The 18663-nt window shown below is 29.0% G+C and overlaps 1 protein-coding gene across 22 annotated transcripts in view; it reads left to right on the forward strand.

The window, feature by feature from the left end:
- The window catches only part of LOC123298601 (calcium/calmodulin-dependent protein kinase type II alpha chain), a 181013-nt gene that overhangs the window by 156706 nt on the left and 5644 nt on the right, over positions 1-18663 (forward strand). For 6 of the 22 annotated variants that reach the window (XM_044880670.1, XM_044880673.1, XM_044880672.1 and 3 more), the window contains one exon: positions 3306-3362. The exons of 5 other annotated variants lie outside the window; for them this stretch is intronic. In XM_044880670.1, the coding sequence (XP_044736605.1) occupies positions 3306-3362 (57 nt within the window). Of the gene's footprint in view, positions 1-3305; positions 3363-3966; positions 3970-9484; positions 9599-13093; positions 13202-17299; positions 17357-18663 lie in introns of all 22 variants that reach the window. 11 more of the 22 variants (XM_044880662.1, XM_044880664.1, XM_044880666.1 and 8 more) reach the window with 7 other exon arrangements.

An 18663-nucleotide genomic window follows, 5' to 3' on the forward strand; every position in this document is an offset into this window, starting at 1 on the left:
GTTTCAAATGAAAATACCATCCTTTTTTGTGAAAATATTCTATTCTTTCATTTCAATCATTTTTTCTTTATTTCTCTTAGCCTATTTAAACAAAATTTAAGATAAAAGTAATTCCACAGTGATACTATACCCCTTTTTCTGTTACTCTCTCTGTACAGCAATGCTGTCGAGCAAAATCCTTTTACGCTTTCGACCCTTTCGTCTTATGGTTCTTCCTATGCTTCTAATTTATTTTTTTTAACTTTTTCTTTCATGGTAGTCAGTTTATCTTTATTACTCCTAGCTTGTCGCATAGGGGTCAAGACAGAGGTAGTTCAATGGTTTCCATGCTACTGCTTTTGTAAAGTAAAAAAAACTTTCTTATAAAGGAAAATAATAGAAATCTTAAGTCTTTTATAAGAGAAAATAATTTCTTTATTCTTGATATCATTTTTAACTTCTGAAAAATTTCCTTTAATTGTTTCCAGTATTCCTACATTTCTCTTAGCTTATCCACACTTGGATGGGGAATAGAGAGATTTAACAGCCACGCTTTGCAACAAGGCAATTTAAAGACTCTATTAAGAAATAGAGGAATCAGGATAGCCAGCACAGCAATATCCCTCTTTTGGTAAGAGATAAAATTTTACAACGTGTGCACATATAGATCAACATTTTTCATATTACTCCTTTTACCACCATAACTGTTCAAAAATTTTTATTTAAATTTACCTTTGCATTGCATTCGGTTTTCGGAAGTTAATCTCAACATTTTCCATAAAACCAAAAACTAACTAGCCTCTTTCTCGTTGTCATAACTTTTGCAGCAGTCTGATAAGTTTTTGCAGTAGTCATAATTTGGTCTTAAAATTATCCAGTTTAAAAAATTTTCATGGCTGCTCAGAAAAATCTTGGAACCGTGAAAAGTTCTTAATATTGATTTCTTTTGGTTAGTTTTGTAGTAAAGCAACCAGGACCCATATACGGATCTCGTACTTTATCTGAAGAGACCTAGGGAATTAATAGCTAATACTCGGACTATGTTGAATTAATCAACGCACTTTTTTGTTTTGTCTTCCTAGTAGCAGTAGTATTAGCGGGGAGAAGGGCACAGGTTAAAGAAGTGTCATATTTAGGACTTTTTTGCCAATCCATGCAATTCTCTAATCAAATATCCATTCAACTTTTGATTTATCTTGTGATTTATTAGGAAGATCCAGTAAAGTCGATAATGATGTTTTAGCCTTCAACTTGAGGCGCATATAGATTCTCGTCTTCTTCAGGGCTTAGGTACTCTAACTGTTTCTATTTCCCCGCAGAGATGATCTAAAAATTTCAATCAGGATTACAGTCTGACGGTTTTTCAGCTGTTCCAAGAGTCACTTTGCTCGTATGATATTGAGTCGTCAAAAATTTTGTTCTTGTTACCACTTTGTCCCTTGCCTATTGCTTATGTTTTTTTCCAAGAAAGAAAATGAACACATTATCGTAAAGTAGCAGATACACAGTTTGATTCAAAGTTCATTACCTCTTCTTTATCCGACATTGGAAAAATGACAGATATTCTCTTGATATCCAAATCCAGTAGCACTATTTCTCGCCAAGATAATGTACTTAAAATTAAAACCTATATACGGTTACGTATCTTATAAAGAAAAAAATATATCTTAAAAATTTCCCAAGACAAAATCAGGTCTGATTGATTCGTTTTTGGCATCATAGCTCCTAAATAAATGAACCGATTTTGATTTTTTTTTCGGTTAATATGAATTTTGATGAAGAGATTAACTAGAAAATAGATGATGATTGATGACGACTGAACAGATTTTCTTCAAACATAGAACGCTCTCAATCGAATTACCATTCAAACGACAAATGAAATCGGCTCATTCCTTTAGGAGATTCCTTTAGGGATCTGTGTATCTGTGGGAGCTACGATCCCACAGACACTTATAACACTCCTCTTTGGCTGAAATAAATAACAGTTAATTAGTGAAAAAGGTTATAAATTTTACCAAAAATTTGGTTCTTTCATTTTTTTAGTTTTGGAAACTAGAATCTTTATAATTTTGTTTTGGAAAATCGCACCAATGAATAAAGTTTTCGTACAAAACTATGTCTGCCAATTCCCATTCGAATACTTACCTACGATTTGAGAAAGTCTAAGAACGTTCACAGAAAATGTTTGAATCTCTCAACAATTTTCACAAATTAATTCAAAGCCCGTTTTACCAATTCGAACGAATATTCGAATTGAGATAGTAGTGGCTATGAAATTTCTTCATTCATTCCAACTTTCTCGTCAGGAGCTTTATATCTGTTTTCTATTAAATTGTGTGTCTTTCCAAAAGAAAATTTCCGCATTCTCATTTCCATAATTAGAATAATCAAGAAAAATAATTACGTTAAAAATTATTTACAACGTATTTTAAAAATTATTAAAAATGACACTTTTCTTTTTTTATAAACATTAAAAAAAAATCTACTAACCCGTTCTTTGAAATGGAGAAAGAAATAATTTACTCACATAAAAGTATAAAAGTGTAATCATGACATTATTACTGAACCAATAGTAAAAGTTAAGAAATGTTTCTTCGAGTTGCGCGTGTAATATATTACAAAAAAAATTTCGTTTCTTTTCTTTCGAAAACCTTTATGTTAAACAAATCTTGATTATATAATTTCATATGATATTCAACATATCTTGAGCGCGTTGTGTCCGGGAATTTCGAGGCTATGTGTAAAAAAAATATACACAGAATAAAATTTGTGTTAATCAGCTTTACGTTACGTCAATTTCAACGTTCTGAAATGTATATTGAATATTTAAACTTAACTGTAGATTTTATTAAGACCTATCTTTAAAAATCTATTCATGTACTTATGTGGGGGGAGGGGCGTTGTAAATGGGGAAGAAAGGGGGTTAATTCTTACGTAAGATTTAATGAGTTTTTTAAAGAAAATTTACAAGTATAGTACCTCTAGCCGGAGACACACTGTTCTACAGCATCGAAAGCAAATTATTAGAGGCTGAACCAACTGTGCCCACAATAATCTGGGACAAGTTGCGCTCAAGATATCTAACTAAATTTAAAGTTATTAGTACTTATCACATGATTTGTTTAACAAAAATGAAAAATTTTTAAAAAATAAATAAAATTTAGTGTAAATTTTTAAAAAAATTTGTAAATGACATTAGAAAAAGTTATGGTACGAAATGTTTTTTTACTAGTTAATTTTTTTTACAAAATTAATATGTTAGTTACTGTTAATGTTATGTGTAAATATCTATGTGTCTTATTTTGGCTGCTCGTTGACCCCATCAGAAGATAAAAAGGGTGGTGTGGATCGGAGTTCAACAGTCATAGCCAAAGAACCAGAAGGTAATGTTTGAGTGTATATTCTTATAAAAAATATGTTTTTTTCGTTACAATTGTTTATTGTTAATATTTGCATATTTTATTAATAATGTTTTTCAATTTATTCAAAATTATTGTAAAAAATTGGCTTTCTTTAAAAATTATTAATAAGCTAACGTTTTATTTTTTTTTTTTTAACAGAATAATAATATTTATTGGAAAATTAATCGTTTTTATTTTAAAATTAAATATATTTTTAATTAATTCTGGAAGATTTTCTTTCAGTAGGTTTCCAATAATACTGCGATCATTGATATCCTAATTTTCCTTATCATATCGTAGAGAATTCGTTTAATAATATCAAAGGTGTAACTTAAAGATGTAAAGAAAATTGGGGCAATTTTCAATATTTTTTCAATAGCGTTATAAATACACCACATATTTCAATCATTCAATCATTTTAAGCTGTATTTATTGCCAATAGCTCGCTTAAATATAAATATAAATGCGAAAATGTGCTTGGCAATATACAGTGTGTCGATATTCCTATAAATAATGAAAACATGAGGTTGTCTTCATCTTAAATGCGACACACTGTATATGTTTTTCATCCATGCTTTGTGGAAAGCTGGTAGTGAAATAAAAACGTTGCTCGCTTCGTTCTTGTGTGCGCAACATGCGAAAACTACTGAAATGATACAGAGTATGCGTGTTGATATATTGGATCATGACAAAATATTTGTGATTTTATGGTGAGCCGGTATATAAGTAAATTTACGAGATTTCCCTTGAATTTGGCTCTTTCAATCATTGGTCCCCTTTTTTCCAAATATAACCATTTTAGAAAATTATTAAATAACAAATAATCTAGGCTTTTAGTGCGTTGCTCCTTTAATTTTCTCTACATTTTTAAGGTACCTAATTTTTTTTTTAATTTTGAAAATTTGTATAATAATATAAATATAACTTCTATTATACAGTACGCTTTTGCCATAAATTTGGGGTCATTATTTGCAATTCGAAAAAAATTATTTTTTAAGAATTTAAATTTGTAACTATAATACAATGTTCCTCGCTTTGAAGTTCGATATTACCTTTCATTCAATTCCATTGAATTTTGTAAATTTTTTTTATCCATGAATTTGTAATATAAAGAAATTCCCCATTAATTCGCTTGTTCAATTTTAAATCACGCTAGAAATTCAATACCAAAAATCACTGCCTGTGTTTTATAAAATTTCACAGCACACAAATTGATTTCATTATCAATTCGTTACTTGAATTTCAGTTCATAATAATACGATTATTATAAATACGTAAGTATTTTTTAATATATTTTAACCATTTTTTCAATCAAAATTTTATTTTGCTTTTATAATTTACAAAATATATTCTTATAAAATGTAAAATTGCTATGAATAATCGTCGTATAAACTCAATATTTACAACAACTTATAACTTGTAAAGGAATAAGTATTAGAAGCTCCAATACTTCTACAAAAACAAATTTTCCAATAAAAAATGCGTTTCAAATTAATATTTATGAAGTTATAACGTATAATATGCCCTTTTCACTTTCACTGCTATTAAATAATAGTAGGATATGTAAATGCTAATTTACTGCCCACTTTCTGACTAAGGATTTGGTCCAATATACACTACGCTTTCACTTAGTGGCACTTCCTTCTATTTTGGATTGAAGAATTTCCATTTTTGTAAATTGTTTATATTTTTAAACAAATTTGAAAAATACTTCTACTGCTTCTTCAAAGTTTTTTAGAAAAGTGTGTTTTCTTACACTGAACAAGTGTCTCCTCTAGGGTCTTCTCCAATATTTGGGTCTTCCCCAACGATCACGGGTTTATAATTTATTCCACATATGAAATAATTTCTACATACATATGCTCTGTAAAGCTGTGCGTTTTTTTGACAGAGGGTATCTGGCTACATATGAAACAATTCAATACCTGGCCTTTGCCAACACACACGCTGTGCTTCGCCGCTCCTAAATATCAGCCTTTATGTTCGCTTCTCATTGTTTGGTCTGTTTGTTTCCTTGTCCTTTAGTCAGAAAAAAATTAGGTATCAAAAATTCAATTTTTTGGTTTTGAATCGTATTTGAAGAAGGAACAAAGGTAGTTTCAAGCCTACATACTTCAACTTTTTGCGAAAAATTCAAAAAATAAAAATCCTGTTATAAATTTTTTGCATTCCTTGACGGCGGTTGGAAACAAATTTATTTTCATGCACAACAAACGTGGACCAGTTATTCATGCTTCTAGGCCAAATTTTGATTGAAAATCTTATTTATTGGACTAAAAACAAAAAATTCGAACAAAAAACGGATTTTTCACCTTACATTTTTGGTCTTTTGGTATTATTTACATTTTTGGTCTTCGTAGTTTAATAAATATAAATAAATGCGAAATTCTTTCTAGTTGTTTGATAAGAATCATAAGCTGCTTGCCCTATCAAAATTATGATAGACTTCGTCATCCAGGAATAACATGGCTGCAATATAAATTACGATTTTAGCCAAATAATTCTAAATATTTCGTATTAATCGATAATATTGATGTAAAGCACATTTAAAAAAAATTGTACAAATTTTTAAGTTGGAAATTTTATTCTCTACAATTTTGTTTCCTTGCCCAGTCATAAAAAATTCAATTTTTTTAATCTGAATCGTATTTGAGGGGGGAGAAATGGTAGTTTCAAGAAAAAACTTAAAAAAATTCCCATGGAAAATTATTTTCGAGTTTCTATGGAATATATACAGAACCATACAGATATAACAATTATTATTTTCGCAAATTTCTAGACCAGTTTTGCGAAGTACTGTTTAAAAAAAAATTAAATTATAAATATTTTCTTCAAAATAAATACTACGGTATATAAAAAATATTCTAAGCAAATAACCTTTTTAAAATTGGTATTAAACTTCAAACAGAGGATCATTTTGCGTTTCATTCAAATTATTAAATTGAAGTCATTTCTGAATAATATTAAATTATACACTCGTGACAAAAAAGTAGGTTGTTAACAATTTTAAATACTTGAGGATACCAAATAGTTTTAAAAAAAATTTGATCGATTTTCGCAGATCAAATTCATAAAATTAAAAATCTGAATTAACTTTTTCATTCTCCTATATTGTTGTAGAAACTAAATACCAGGTGATTTATAAAGATATATTGCGTCAAGTATTTATTGCAGAAGTTTTTACTTTTAACTTTATAGAAGCTTTACATTACAATACAAAGTACAATATAGACCCAGTAAAATGCGTCATTGAGCATGAATAATTTTCTAGGATCCCGTTTAAAAAATGCTCTTGAACTTAAAATTGCAGGTTGCCGATGGGTAACCCGGTAGCATATTGTTAATAACTATTTTTTTTTAAACAAATGAGTAATATTGATCGAATCGCTTCGGAAAATTTTATATTTAGTTACTCTACAGTTTTCGAGTAAAAAATTCGTAAAATTTGAAAAAACGCGATTTTTACAACTTTTATCCGTTAAAAAGTGTATGAAAAAATCAGATTTTTGATATGTATCAAATTTTTATTTGTAGTGTAGTAGCTTACTCAACAACAAACCGGAAATTTTTTTGCAATTTTTTTAAATTGCATTCTAATTGTTTATTGTTCAGAGAGCGCGCAAAAAACAACCCAAAAATAACGATTTTCTGTTCTATACTTGATAGAAAGATGGGGTTTTCACCAATCGACTCGAAATAAAGTCAAATTAACAGAAAAGTTTCAATTTCATTTTCCACAACGCAACCCCTCGCGCTTTTTTCGAAGATTGGGGAAAATCCCATCTTTCAAGCATGTATAGAACAAAAAATCGTTATATTTGAGTGGTTTTTCGCTCGCTCTCTTGACACTTAACAATTAAGCTCTTAAAATGCAATTAGGCCAAAAATTTTTGCGGAATGTTCTTGAGTAAAAGCGTTACACTGCAAATAAACTGAATCATATTAAGAATCTGATTTGTTCATACACTTTGCAAAAAGATCTCAGCACCTTTTTTTCCACGAGTATCAAAAAATGTTAATAACCAATTTTGTTTTGTTCACGAGTTTATATAAAAAAAAAATAATAGTAAAACATGTAGGGAAAATGTAAAAATTAGTTTTTTCTCATGCTGGTCATACAAATATGCACAAATTAAAAAAAAAAATCCCTATAAAATAAATGTATCAAACCAAACAATATTTTTTAAGCCAAACACCGTATCAATAGTGCATGAAATTACAAAAATCTATTGCATGGTATTTTCTTTGGACCAATTTTTTTTGAAAATATATTCCATTCCAAATTTGTAGAATAAAAAGGATGTACTTTTTTAATTCGTAATCCAACGCCTACGAATTTGATAAATTTTTTTAACAGATCTAATTTTCTAAAACGTTTTTAATTTGATTTTCTGTGTGTCTAAACCAATCTATTAAACGATATTAATAATTAATTTAGTGATTTCTCATCGGAAAAAACAAGATATTTACAAAGTGTTGCGAAAAGGTAATTCGTAACTCATAAACTCGTCATGACAACATAGTTCAAGAAATTCAAGTTTGCCTAAAACTGGTGGTTTTCTTTCGATTAAAAGCAATAATGACATATTTTTAAATGCTTTAAACAAAAATTGTTAGTTTTTTAATGGGATCAAATTTCTAATTTTATTCTATGTCTTACCGTTTAAAATCTAAATTGGCTATTAAAGAAAGCCGAAAGATTTTCAATTCCATCCTCACTTTTCTGTCCGTGAAAATAAATTTAGTCATCATCCCCATTATCTTTTATATTCTATAGATGCTATAGATGCATTATTGAAATTAATATTAATTATATTATCTTTATTTAGATGATTTTGCCCATCATCTTTACAAATAGTGCCAACCTCAAAGTCAAATGATAATTCCTTTTAAGTTATGTTTTTAACATTTCCCTCATTTGTAATTAATCGACTAATTGTCATGACGAAAGATGAGAACAATGTCACGAATTTCATTGAAAATCTATATTATCATGACAGTGAAATAATCGAATAAAAATGAACAAATGGATTTAGGCTATTTTGTTAACTTCAGTATCTCTTTTAGCAAAATGTTTTGGAATAAGTCAAAATAAAGTAAACGAAACAATTTAGTTTTACTCGATTGTTCTTATTAATATTTCACCTGGATACATTTACACGATGATAAATCACAATTTAAATATAATAGTCCTGGTGCCTATCAACATTGTCATTGATAAGTAAACCTCTAAAAATTCTTAGTTGGCGCGGACATTTTTTATTGCGCAGGTAAACTTAAAATTGAGGGTTCTGAGTATTTCTGTTATTCGATAATCTTCCAGTTAGAATAACATAATACGGAAATCCGCCAAATCCGCTAGTCCGCGCAATCAAAACTTTTCTAGGTTCCCTGGAATAACTAAGACACTCAATAATTTCTAGACGTGTATTTATCAATGACAAGATATGCTTACGGACACTGGAACTATAAATTACAATTAGGACGGTTCTATGTACATTTTTGATTGGCGTGAAATCATTATTTGATTGACGTGAAACTTTAAAATTTTTTTTTCATTCATTGGTGGACAACAAAAATTTTATAAAGAAATGCGGTTTTCAGATAAGAATGGTTAAAGTTACAATTAAATTTCAAGCACTTGACTCTATCGATTTGAAATTGAGATATATTATAGGTATTCATATTCTACCTGCCCTGGTTACTTTTATTTTTCGAAAATCCTTTTAATTTTCCCAATTTTCATTGTTCACACCCAGGTACTTTTTCTTGTTTCACTATGTATACCTGAATTTTAACAGTGAAAATTGGGAAAATTAACAGGATTTTCGAAAAATAAAAGGCAGGTAGAATATGAGTACCTTAACATATCCAAATTTCAAATCGATAGAGTAAAGGGTATAAACGCAGTGCTTGAAATTCAATTGTAACTTTAACCATTCTTATCTGGAAAACTGCGTTTCTTGATAAATTTTTTTTCCACCTATGAATATTTAAGGGAAGTCTTAAAAAAAATTATCAAGTTTCACGCCAATCAAAAATGTGTATAGAACAGCCTTAAATAAAACATTAAAAACGTTTATATGATAATTATATGATAATAGGGAGTATAACCCGACAAAATATCTGCACCGCATTTGGAGGTCCATGTACTTCAGCCACAAAATTCTCATCAGATGATTCAACACAAGCATTCGTACCATCGTCTGCTCTACAAGGTTCTAATAATCTAGGGCAAAATGTATTACAGAATGTGCAAGGTGTCAAAACCCTATGCGTGCATATTGTTTTGATATTAATCATAGCTTATATTATCTTACAGCTTTTGTAATTTGGTATTGAAAAATAAAAAAAATCGATATAGAAATGTGTGAAAGTATTTTGCGACAAATATCATAGAATAACATTTTCATTGAGTATAAAAAATAGTTGCTTGTTTTTTTTTTTTTTTAATTATGTTTTTTGTAAATAATATTTTTTCCTTTGGAGACTTATATGTTCAAATTTGAACGAAAATCTATCTTTTAATAATTTTTTTACAAATGGTTTGTTATCATGTATAATTAATTATTGTTTTTAAAACTCATAAATAAATGATCAATAAAAAATTTCGAATACTTTGAATTGGCTTTAAGTTCCCTTTATCATTTATTTATTTCTATAAAAATGTCTATAACATATTTTAATTCGCAGGATTCAAAGACTTCTTATCGAAAACTGTGTATGTGGTATTAAATTTAATATTTATTTTGATTATGAGTTTTAAAGTGGATTGCGAAAAGCACTTGCAAAATTTTGCAATTCTGCTCCAAGAAAATTTTCCAGCATTGCCCTATAACGAGTGAACAGAGTCAAAAAAAAGGACCAATGATTCCATGCGCAGACATTGCTGTCCACAGTGACACTTTTGGGACTGTGTAGAGGTTGATTTGATGTTTTTCCCTTAGGTTGTTATCACTTAATTATCAGCTGTTTATTTACGACTCCGTTTAAATGAAAAAGAGCCTCATCACTTAACACAATGTTGTCGAAATTGTCGAAGTGCGACACGAATTGGACCTCCACAAGTTTAACTCCTTCTATAAGATCTTGTGAATGGTCGATTTTGATAAAGTAAGGGCGGCCTCATGTTTTCTTATTGAACGACGAGGCGTTCGCCTTACTGCTGCACGAACGCGCTCTGTGTTTTCCCTACTTCTACTGGCTCTGGGTCGGCCGATATGGTTGTTAGTTGTTATTAAGAATGGATGTTTTCTTAAAATACTTTTTTCCAAAAAGCGCGCTGTGGCCCCGTGTATCTCTCCATTGTTACTAAAATTCCAAGAGACGAATTCGTGATTACAACTGGCGAGATCCACTCACTCCTAACAGTTCTCGTGAAATATAACCTGGAAATAGTAAGAACCTTTGAGCATCCTGTACATTTGATTATGTAATCTGACAGTATCTAACCGTTTAAAACATCATTGACGTCACACGTGTCATATTTATATGACCGAACAAAGTTTGTTTTGAATTTATTTGTGGTACAAACGTAATAACGATAAATCGATCAAATATTCTGATACCGAAATAACTTCGCTTTTACTATGTGATAAAGATAAAAACATCAATTAGCGGATAACCTGTGTTTGCCGAAAACTAAACCAAGTCTACCTTGTAGCTTTCTAGTGTATACCCTTTGTTTTTTACGGTCTATATACTGTGTAGTATATAGACCGCCGATTCTACGATTTTTACGGTCTATGTACTTTTGCCGATTCTACAATTACACCATTGATAATTAAGAAACTCTTTAAAAATCACTTAAATCTAAATATACAATTATTAATATTTGATTATTTTAGTAAAGTGGAATAGTTGATTAAAAATACATTCGCAAAAGTTTTATTTCAGGCATTGAAAGTTTTTGATAAGAAATTTTTGATTCCCTTCGTCTCTCGATTTTATCTCATTTTCTATTACTCCGGGTCTCTATCATGACATTTACAAGTTTTTAATCCTGTAAAAATTACTCGTAAGCAATGAATTCTAAAATATAAACTTTGTGAAATATTCCATCGAAATTATAAAAAGTTATCCATATAATAATTAACTTACTATTTTATGTCCACGACGACGTGTCAAAAAGTTTTTATAACTATCGACTAAAAATAAACATGTAGTAGGAATTATGAATCATTGCCAAAAATAAAAAAATGTTTTGTTATTATCATTTATTGTATACAAATTTGTTGTAAGTTGCCCTATATTTCGATAAAAAAATAGTTGTTTCAATAATGAAAAATCAAAAATTCCTACTGCAGTAGTGCACTTTATAAAATTTTTTTTATTGGATAATATTCGTTCATCATTTTATCGCCTATTCAATGGAGCTTCCATTAAAATGTGTGTGTTTTATAAATATATATTGTTCTATTTTTAATATTGTTTTAAAATAGTTTTGCATGGGATATATTTTTTTTATTATATTATTTACAAAGTGATATGATTTTAATTAAGTCAAATTCAACATAGCTGTATTAACTTTGGTCAAATTTGAAATTAAACTCTTAAGACGGCGTTATGAATCATGAAACCGTACGTGCTACATTTCCTTGACAATTCCAAAGTGTCTAAAAACATGCGTCATAATTTGCGCATGCTCCCCAATTTAAATAAATACGTTTGATACTAACGTAGAAATGCAGGGAGCTGTGTTATATAGAAAAAGGTATAATAATTGTATATATTGCGAATTTTTTCAAATATTTGATAATATTGAAGTTTATCACATTTGAATAAATATACTATTTCGAAACTCGGTTTTTTTATGCTTAGAATGACGAAGTGAGTCTGTTAGATTTAGTTCATTAAATAAAATTTTATAAATTTTAATTAAATATTATATAATATTATGAATAAAATTTTATAAATATAATATAATTTATTTTAAATATGCAAAATCAAACTTACGTTATAGGTTTTGATATAAAAACCTTAGTTTTTTAAGTTAATCGTTAGTCCTTTTTACCATTTCTAGTTTTCAAATAAGAGAAGTTTCTAAGAAGATTTCAAATTTTTTCACTAATCAGAAAGTGTTACATCACGCCATTCCAAACGCTATTAATATTGCTTACATTTTAATAGAATGAAGCAAGTTACTTGATTTATTGTCATACACAAATAAAGATTGTTTACTTACAACTGCTTACAACTTTCATACACAAAAATGATTGTTTGACAAGTCAAGATGTCATTCAAGGCGCCATGACACTCTACACTGTTCTCATAATGCAAATAGTGTGGTTTTTTTTAAATATTACTTTTTTGGTGTAAATCAGATATTAATGTAACGTATAAAAAAATTTAATTCAATTATATGTATCCCACTTCGTTTTAGAAATAAACACAACTATAAAAGTAACATCAGTATTATAGCACAGCATAAAACAAGAACTATGACCAATATCACAGTCGAATCTACAATATATCGTTACGATCGAGTTGGGTTAGCTCGTCAGTTATATTTCCCATAAAAATGATTGAATGTAATAAATATTTTTTATGCTAATCGATTCAATAACTTGATTAAATATTGTATCACTCTGTATCAATTTCTGTTTCAATTGATTTTAAACATTTTTATTTATATTTAAGAATTATTTGATAATATTTCTTTTATTGTTTGTTCTATGCATTGCATGTGTGTGTTTCTATTTCTGCACTTTTAGAAATTTCTGCTGATGATTTTCAACAAACAAATAATAATGATGATAATACTACTGTTGTGCACGATTGGCTAGAGTCCACAAATATTAAACCCGATTCAATGCTTACAGGTATGTTGTTCTGTATTCAATTTGTGTTTGTAGTTATGTATTATTTTTTATTTATTCGGTATACAAATACACAAATCCAATTCATTGGAATTTTGAACCAAATTTTTTTGGACAAAAATGGAAAGATCATATATTTTAAAACAAAACAGTTTTTATTTTTTATTCATGATAATTTTAAAGTTACAGATCGTTTTAAAAGAACTTTTCAAAGGAGAAACGAAAACTCCCGACAAAAAAAATGATCGTAAAACATCGCTGTAACGTAATAATGTTAATTGAATAGTATACACTGCATACAATTATTAATTAACATTATGACGTTACACGATCTTCTACGAACTTTTTTTTTTGTCGAGCGGTTTCGTTTCTCTTTTGAAAAGTTTATTTAAAACTGCCTGTAACTTTAAAATTATCATGAAAAAAAAAATAGAAACAGTTTTTTTATAAAACTTTTATATGAAAGATTATGTTGAAAAAAAAATTCAAGATTCCAATTATTTTAGACCAAGAATTATAAATTTCATGCATGATGTAAAAAACCCCCAAGTTGGTTTGGGAACCCCCTAAGTTCATCGTGGTAAAATTATTAAACTGAAAGCATCCGTGGTGTAAAAACATGTAGTTTTAATTATAATATAATTTTAATGGATTTCTAATTACATGTATTTACCAAATGAATGGAGCCGTTTTATTAGATTGTGTCCTTAAACTGCGAAATCTAGTTCTCACTATTTTCAATTATTACACATTCACTTTTTAAGATGTAAAAATTTTTTCGATTATGTAGTGATAATTTACTTAGATCTATTCTGTATTGCGTATTATAAAGTTATTATACTCCCCCATTTTTCGTTCAATTTTCGATCATCCGGAGGACTAAAGCCCATTGCATTTCCTAGCAACAGTTGGGTTGAAAAGTTCATAGGCTAACACAGCTAAACACATTTTTTTTTGTTGATAAAATTCAATTTTATTGTTCAGCACAGTTACCTTCAAGTGTGATACAACGTCATACTGTTTTTCGATATCATTTTTATAGTACGATTTGTTAGGCCTCGAAATATGATTCAGTTTCGGCAATTAACTCTTCATCGGCGCTAAATCTCTTTCCAGCGAGCATTCTCTTTAGGTCTGAGAACAGGAAAAAGTCGCTGAAAGCCAAACTTGGAGAAAACGATGAATGCGGAAGCAATTCGAAGCCCAATTCATGCAATTTTGCCATCTTTTTTATTGATTTGTGACACGGTGTATTGTCTTGATGAAACAGCAAGTTGCTTCACTCAAAATGATATATCTCACAAATTACTAGTAGCTCCATCTATGTGCCAGTCTACGAGCTTATCAGTCCATCTAATACTAAAAAACTTCAACTTCTCTTAAAGCTCCAGGCTTCCAGCTTCTCCAGGTTTTAGCAATTATTTCCACGATTCATTTCCCGCTGCTTCTTTCCAAAATTTTATAATGCTGCTTTTACCTTCTACCGTGTTTCCCCCAATGCATTCCTTGCAATGTGGTTGGGAACCGGCATAGGCAGATTTTGCTGTCGTGTACCCAGTCCTTCTTAGTGATTCATCACTAGCTTGTTACTTTTGACACTAGTCATTTAATTACAGCCTGGTTAAATAGAACAAGATTCAATAGAACCAAATATTACAGACCATTATTACCAACGTTGTATTATTTAACTTGACCCAACTTGGTTTCCAACCCCACCTTTGTTTTCTCTTCTTCATATCTACATGGTTTGCCTTTGTTTTAAACCCCATTTTTTGTTTTCTATGATCCCGTGAGAATTAATTTATATTTGTTCATAATACCTAAAGAAAATAATAAAAAATACAGACTAGATCTAAATCCTTTATACCAGTTGTAAAAACAAAAATTTTAAATAAAAAAACCTATAATAATAATAATTCCAGCAACCAATTTTACAGTGATTTAAAAATTAACATATGAAATAATTATGGGATACAGCTGTTTTAATATTCGATGCACTTGTATTTACTATTAAAATGGCAAGTTAGTATTTCGTTTGCTTGGATACAAAAAGCATTCCGTAATTTTTTCAAAATTGGTGATTGGAAAATAAATATTATATAATGTAGTCAGTATGTTCCAGAAGTCCTTAGTTCACCCTTTAATGAAAAATATTTTGCGGGTTAAGTAAGATACAAAAAGCGTTTCAAACTAAAGTTGTTGAATCCTAAAGAGGGGAATTTTAAAAACACCTGGAATTTGGTTTTGATACAATAGATAATCTAAAAGTCAACTCGAGTTCATAAGTGATAAAGAGATAGAATATCGCCTTATATTAGAAAGTTGTTACGAAAAAAAATTTTTGTTATAAAAAGACCAATATTTTTTGTTTGAAATATTTCTTTATAAGTTGAATAGAAAGCCATCTTATATATTATTTCTCTAGCCTTATTCCTGTATTTTCCATGATTTACACCTGGCTAATTACGAAATGTAGGTTCAAGGTCTAAAAATGTATCGCTTAGGAAAAAAACAAGATTAGAGAAATAATATTACGATTTAATTTTATTCAGTATGTAATTTGTACATCAGTAATAAAATTGCCTATAAATAAAAATAAAGTAAATTACTGTTGATATTTATCACTTATAATTTCTCTAGCCTGTTTTTAGCCACTGATACCGCACTGTGGAATTTCGCACGGGTCGAGCTAGTTGGATTTATTTAAACTCGTATTTACTTTATGCAAAAAAGTTTCAAACAAAAAATATTAGTTATTTTATAAGGAATAACTCTCGAATGTAAAGTGTTCTTTTATCGATTGTGAGTCACGAACTCGAGTTGTCTTTTAGATGAACCTGAAGGTCAAAGTTTATATTCAAGGTGTTTTTTAGATGTTCCACTTTAAACCCATCAATTTTTTTTTAAACATTTTTCTGTACTTAGCTCACCCTATCTGTTTGTTATTAAAGGATGGTAAAGCTCCTATGGAACATAATGTATAAAACACTGTAAAAAGTGAAATTCATTGACCAAGCACATCACAGAATTTACTATTCCGAATCTCTTCAATAGTGATATTGTATTAATATTAAAATATATGGTGATCGGATACATTGAAATACTGAACACGAAAATTTCTACAAATGTTGATAAAAATTATGTGTTCCCGTTCAGTCCACCGCATTTGACATTTTCAGTTTCACTAATAAAATATAATGGAGATATTGCCAAAACTTACTAGCGACACTACCTGTCAAATATGGTGGATTGAACACGAATGTATGATTTTTCTTAAACTTAAAGAAAGGGAAAATAATTTCGAAGTTTGTACAGTTAAAAGGCAATATTTTGTCTCGTATTTTAATTGCCAAAAAAATTTAATTTTTAAGCAAATAAAGTAATCAAGTGAATACTACTGATATAGTGAACCGAAGACACTAAACTTTAATGTAGTGCGCTTGCGTCATTATGATGGCGCTGAGCTTACAATTTGAAATAATGGCGTCTTAGAAAACTTTAGTATTAGTGTAGTATTTCAAACATTGTGCGATTTAATACAATTACATTACTATTGTTAGCTTGGAATAGTCATTATTTAATATTTTTCTGATTTAAAATAGAAAATAAACAAACCGATTTTAATCTAAATAACATATTTTGGAAATGATTGTCAAATTTTTTTTATTGAGTAATCACTAACATACCATAAAAACAATTGCAAATGATCCATCGTAAAAACAGAAAAATAGTACTTTTTATTTCAGAGTTTGAAACAAAACTAGGGAAATTTAAATAAAAAAATAAACACTTTTCAAACATTTTTAATTAGAAGAAGTAGCTGAATGATATTTAATAACTTTTTTTATCCATTTATTGGCATTTATTATTCATAAATTAGTCATTAAAGGAATACGTTATTTTTTATTATTTACATTTCAAAGAAAACACTTTTCAACACAAGTGAAATTTTATTATTCTTTAATTATTGTTCTGTTTGTTTTGAATTATTACAAAAAAAGAAAAAAGTACATTGTTTTTAAAAATGAATTTAAAAGAATTTTAATTACGGGCATGTGTGTTATGCTTATTTTTTTGTTGTGCACGCTTTCTCGCAATTAGAGGAATCTGAACAAATGGGTTATCAGCGATTAGAATGCGATTCCATGGAATACGAGGGTGAGATTTTATTTTTGCACTTTGTTGACGTTTTATTTTTTTTTTAAATAGACACTTTTTTGTTTGTTTTGGTTTTGGAGCTTATAGCAAATTAGCAAAATAGTTTAAGTAGTGTTTTTAATTAATAAGCTGCACTTTCATAAAAATTTAGGTGTTACATGGATTATTACATATGCTGGCGCTTATAGTTAATTAAAATTGAGCAAAGCAATGTGTAATGTATGCGAAACTACTCAAGTCTCCGATTCTTACCGTCTAAACAATCTTACCAACTTCTTCAATTTGTTAATAAGGAAGAATTTACATTCGCATGTTCGCAAGGAGTTCTATAATTGACTGCAGACCTCTCCGCTTCTTGATTAAAATGAGAAAAAAAAGAAGAAAATGCTCTTTACCAAATTTGGATTTGAGGCCTCATTTACGAAATAATTAACATCATCAGTTAATAAAAAATACATTCATCAAAATAACATCCATCCAATAAAACACCACTTAAGCAGAGGATGTATTTTATCATAGTGTGGAGGAGTGACCTACATGCAAAATTAGTACACAAAAAACTCTTATACATCGTAAAAATTACAGCCTCAACAGACTATAGAAAGTGTGGTTTGTCTGTAAGGCTACTGTCTGTTTTGATAAATACATGCTAAGGTATGTGATATGTGCACGATAGGTTGCGATAGGTTGTTTCACACTTTGAAAAAACACATCCTCTGTTTAAGTGGTATTTTATTGGATAAATTTTATTTTGATGAATGTATTTTTATTAATTGATGGTGTTAATTATCTCGTAAATTAGGCCTTAGATCCAAATATGCTAAAGATCATTTTCTTCTCTTTTTTCCTCAGCATATTCAAGAAGCGAATAGGTCTACAGCCAATTATAGACACCCTGTATATGTCTGTTTTTTTGGGGGTCCAATATTTCTGAGACATAATAAGCCTATAATTAGAAACTTGAGAGGCTTCGTGTGCAAACTAGTTAAGAGTATATAAAAAATTAAACCTGAAATTACTCTAATAGTTTGATAACCGAACTAGTTCTGTTTAAATACACAACTTTCTTATTTTTATATCACATAAACTTAGTTCACTTTTAACAATATTTCTTCCATACTCATAAAATAGAACAAGCAAATATTTAATGCTGCTTAAAAATACAATGCACGTAATTTGAGATTAAATGTATCATAGTATTGAGTACCCAGATTCTCTAGTAAGTGCTTACCAATTCAATATGATGACATAAAAACTTCACGCAATTCTAAGAACTACGTACATTCTGCTAAAAATAAAATATTTTA

This window comes from Chrysoperla carnea, chromosome 4 (assembly GCF_905475395.1).
Source record: "Chrysoperla carnea chromosome 4, inChrCarn1.1, whole genome shotgun sequence".
Classification (NCBI taxonomy): Eukaryota; Metazoa; Arthropoda; class Insecta; order Neuroptera; family Chrysopidae; genus Chrysoperla; species Chrysoperla carnea.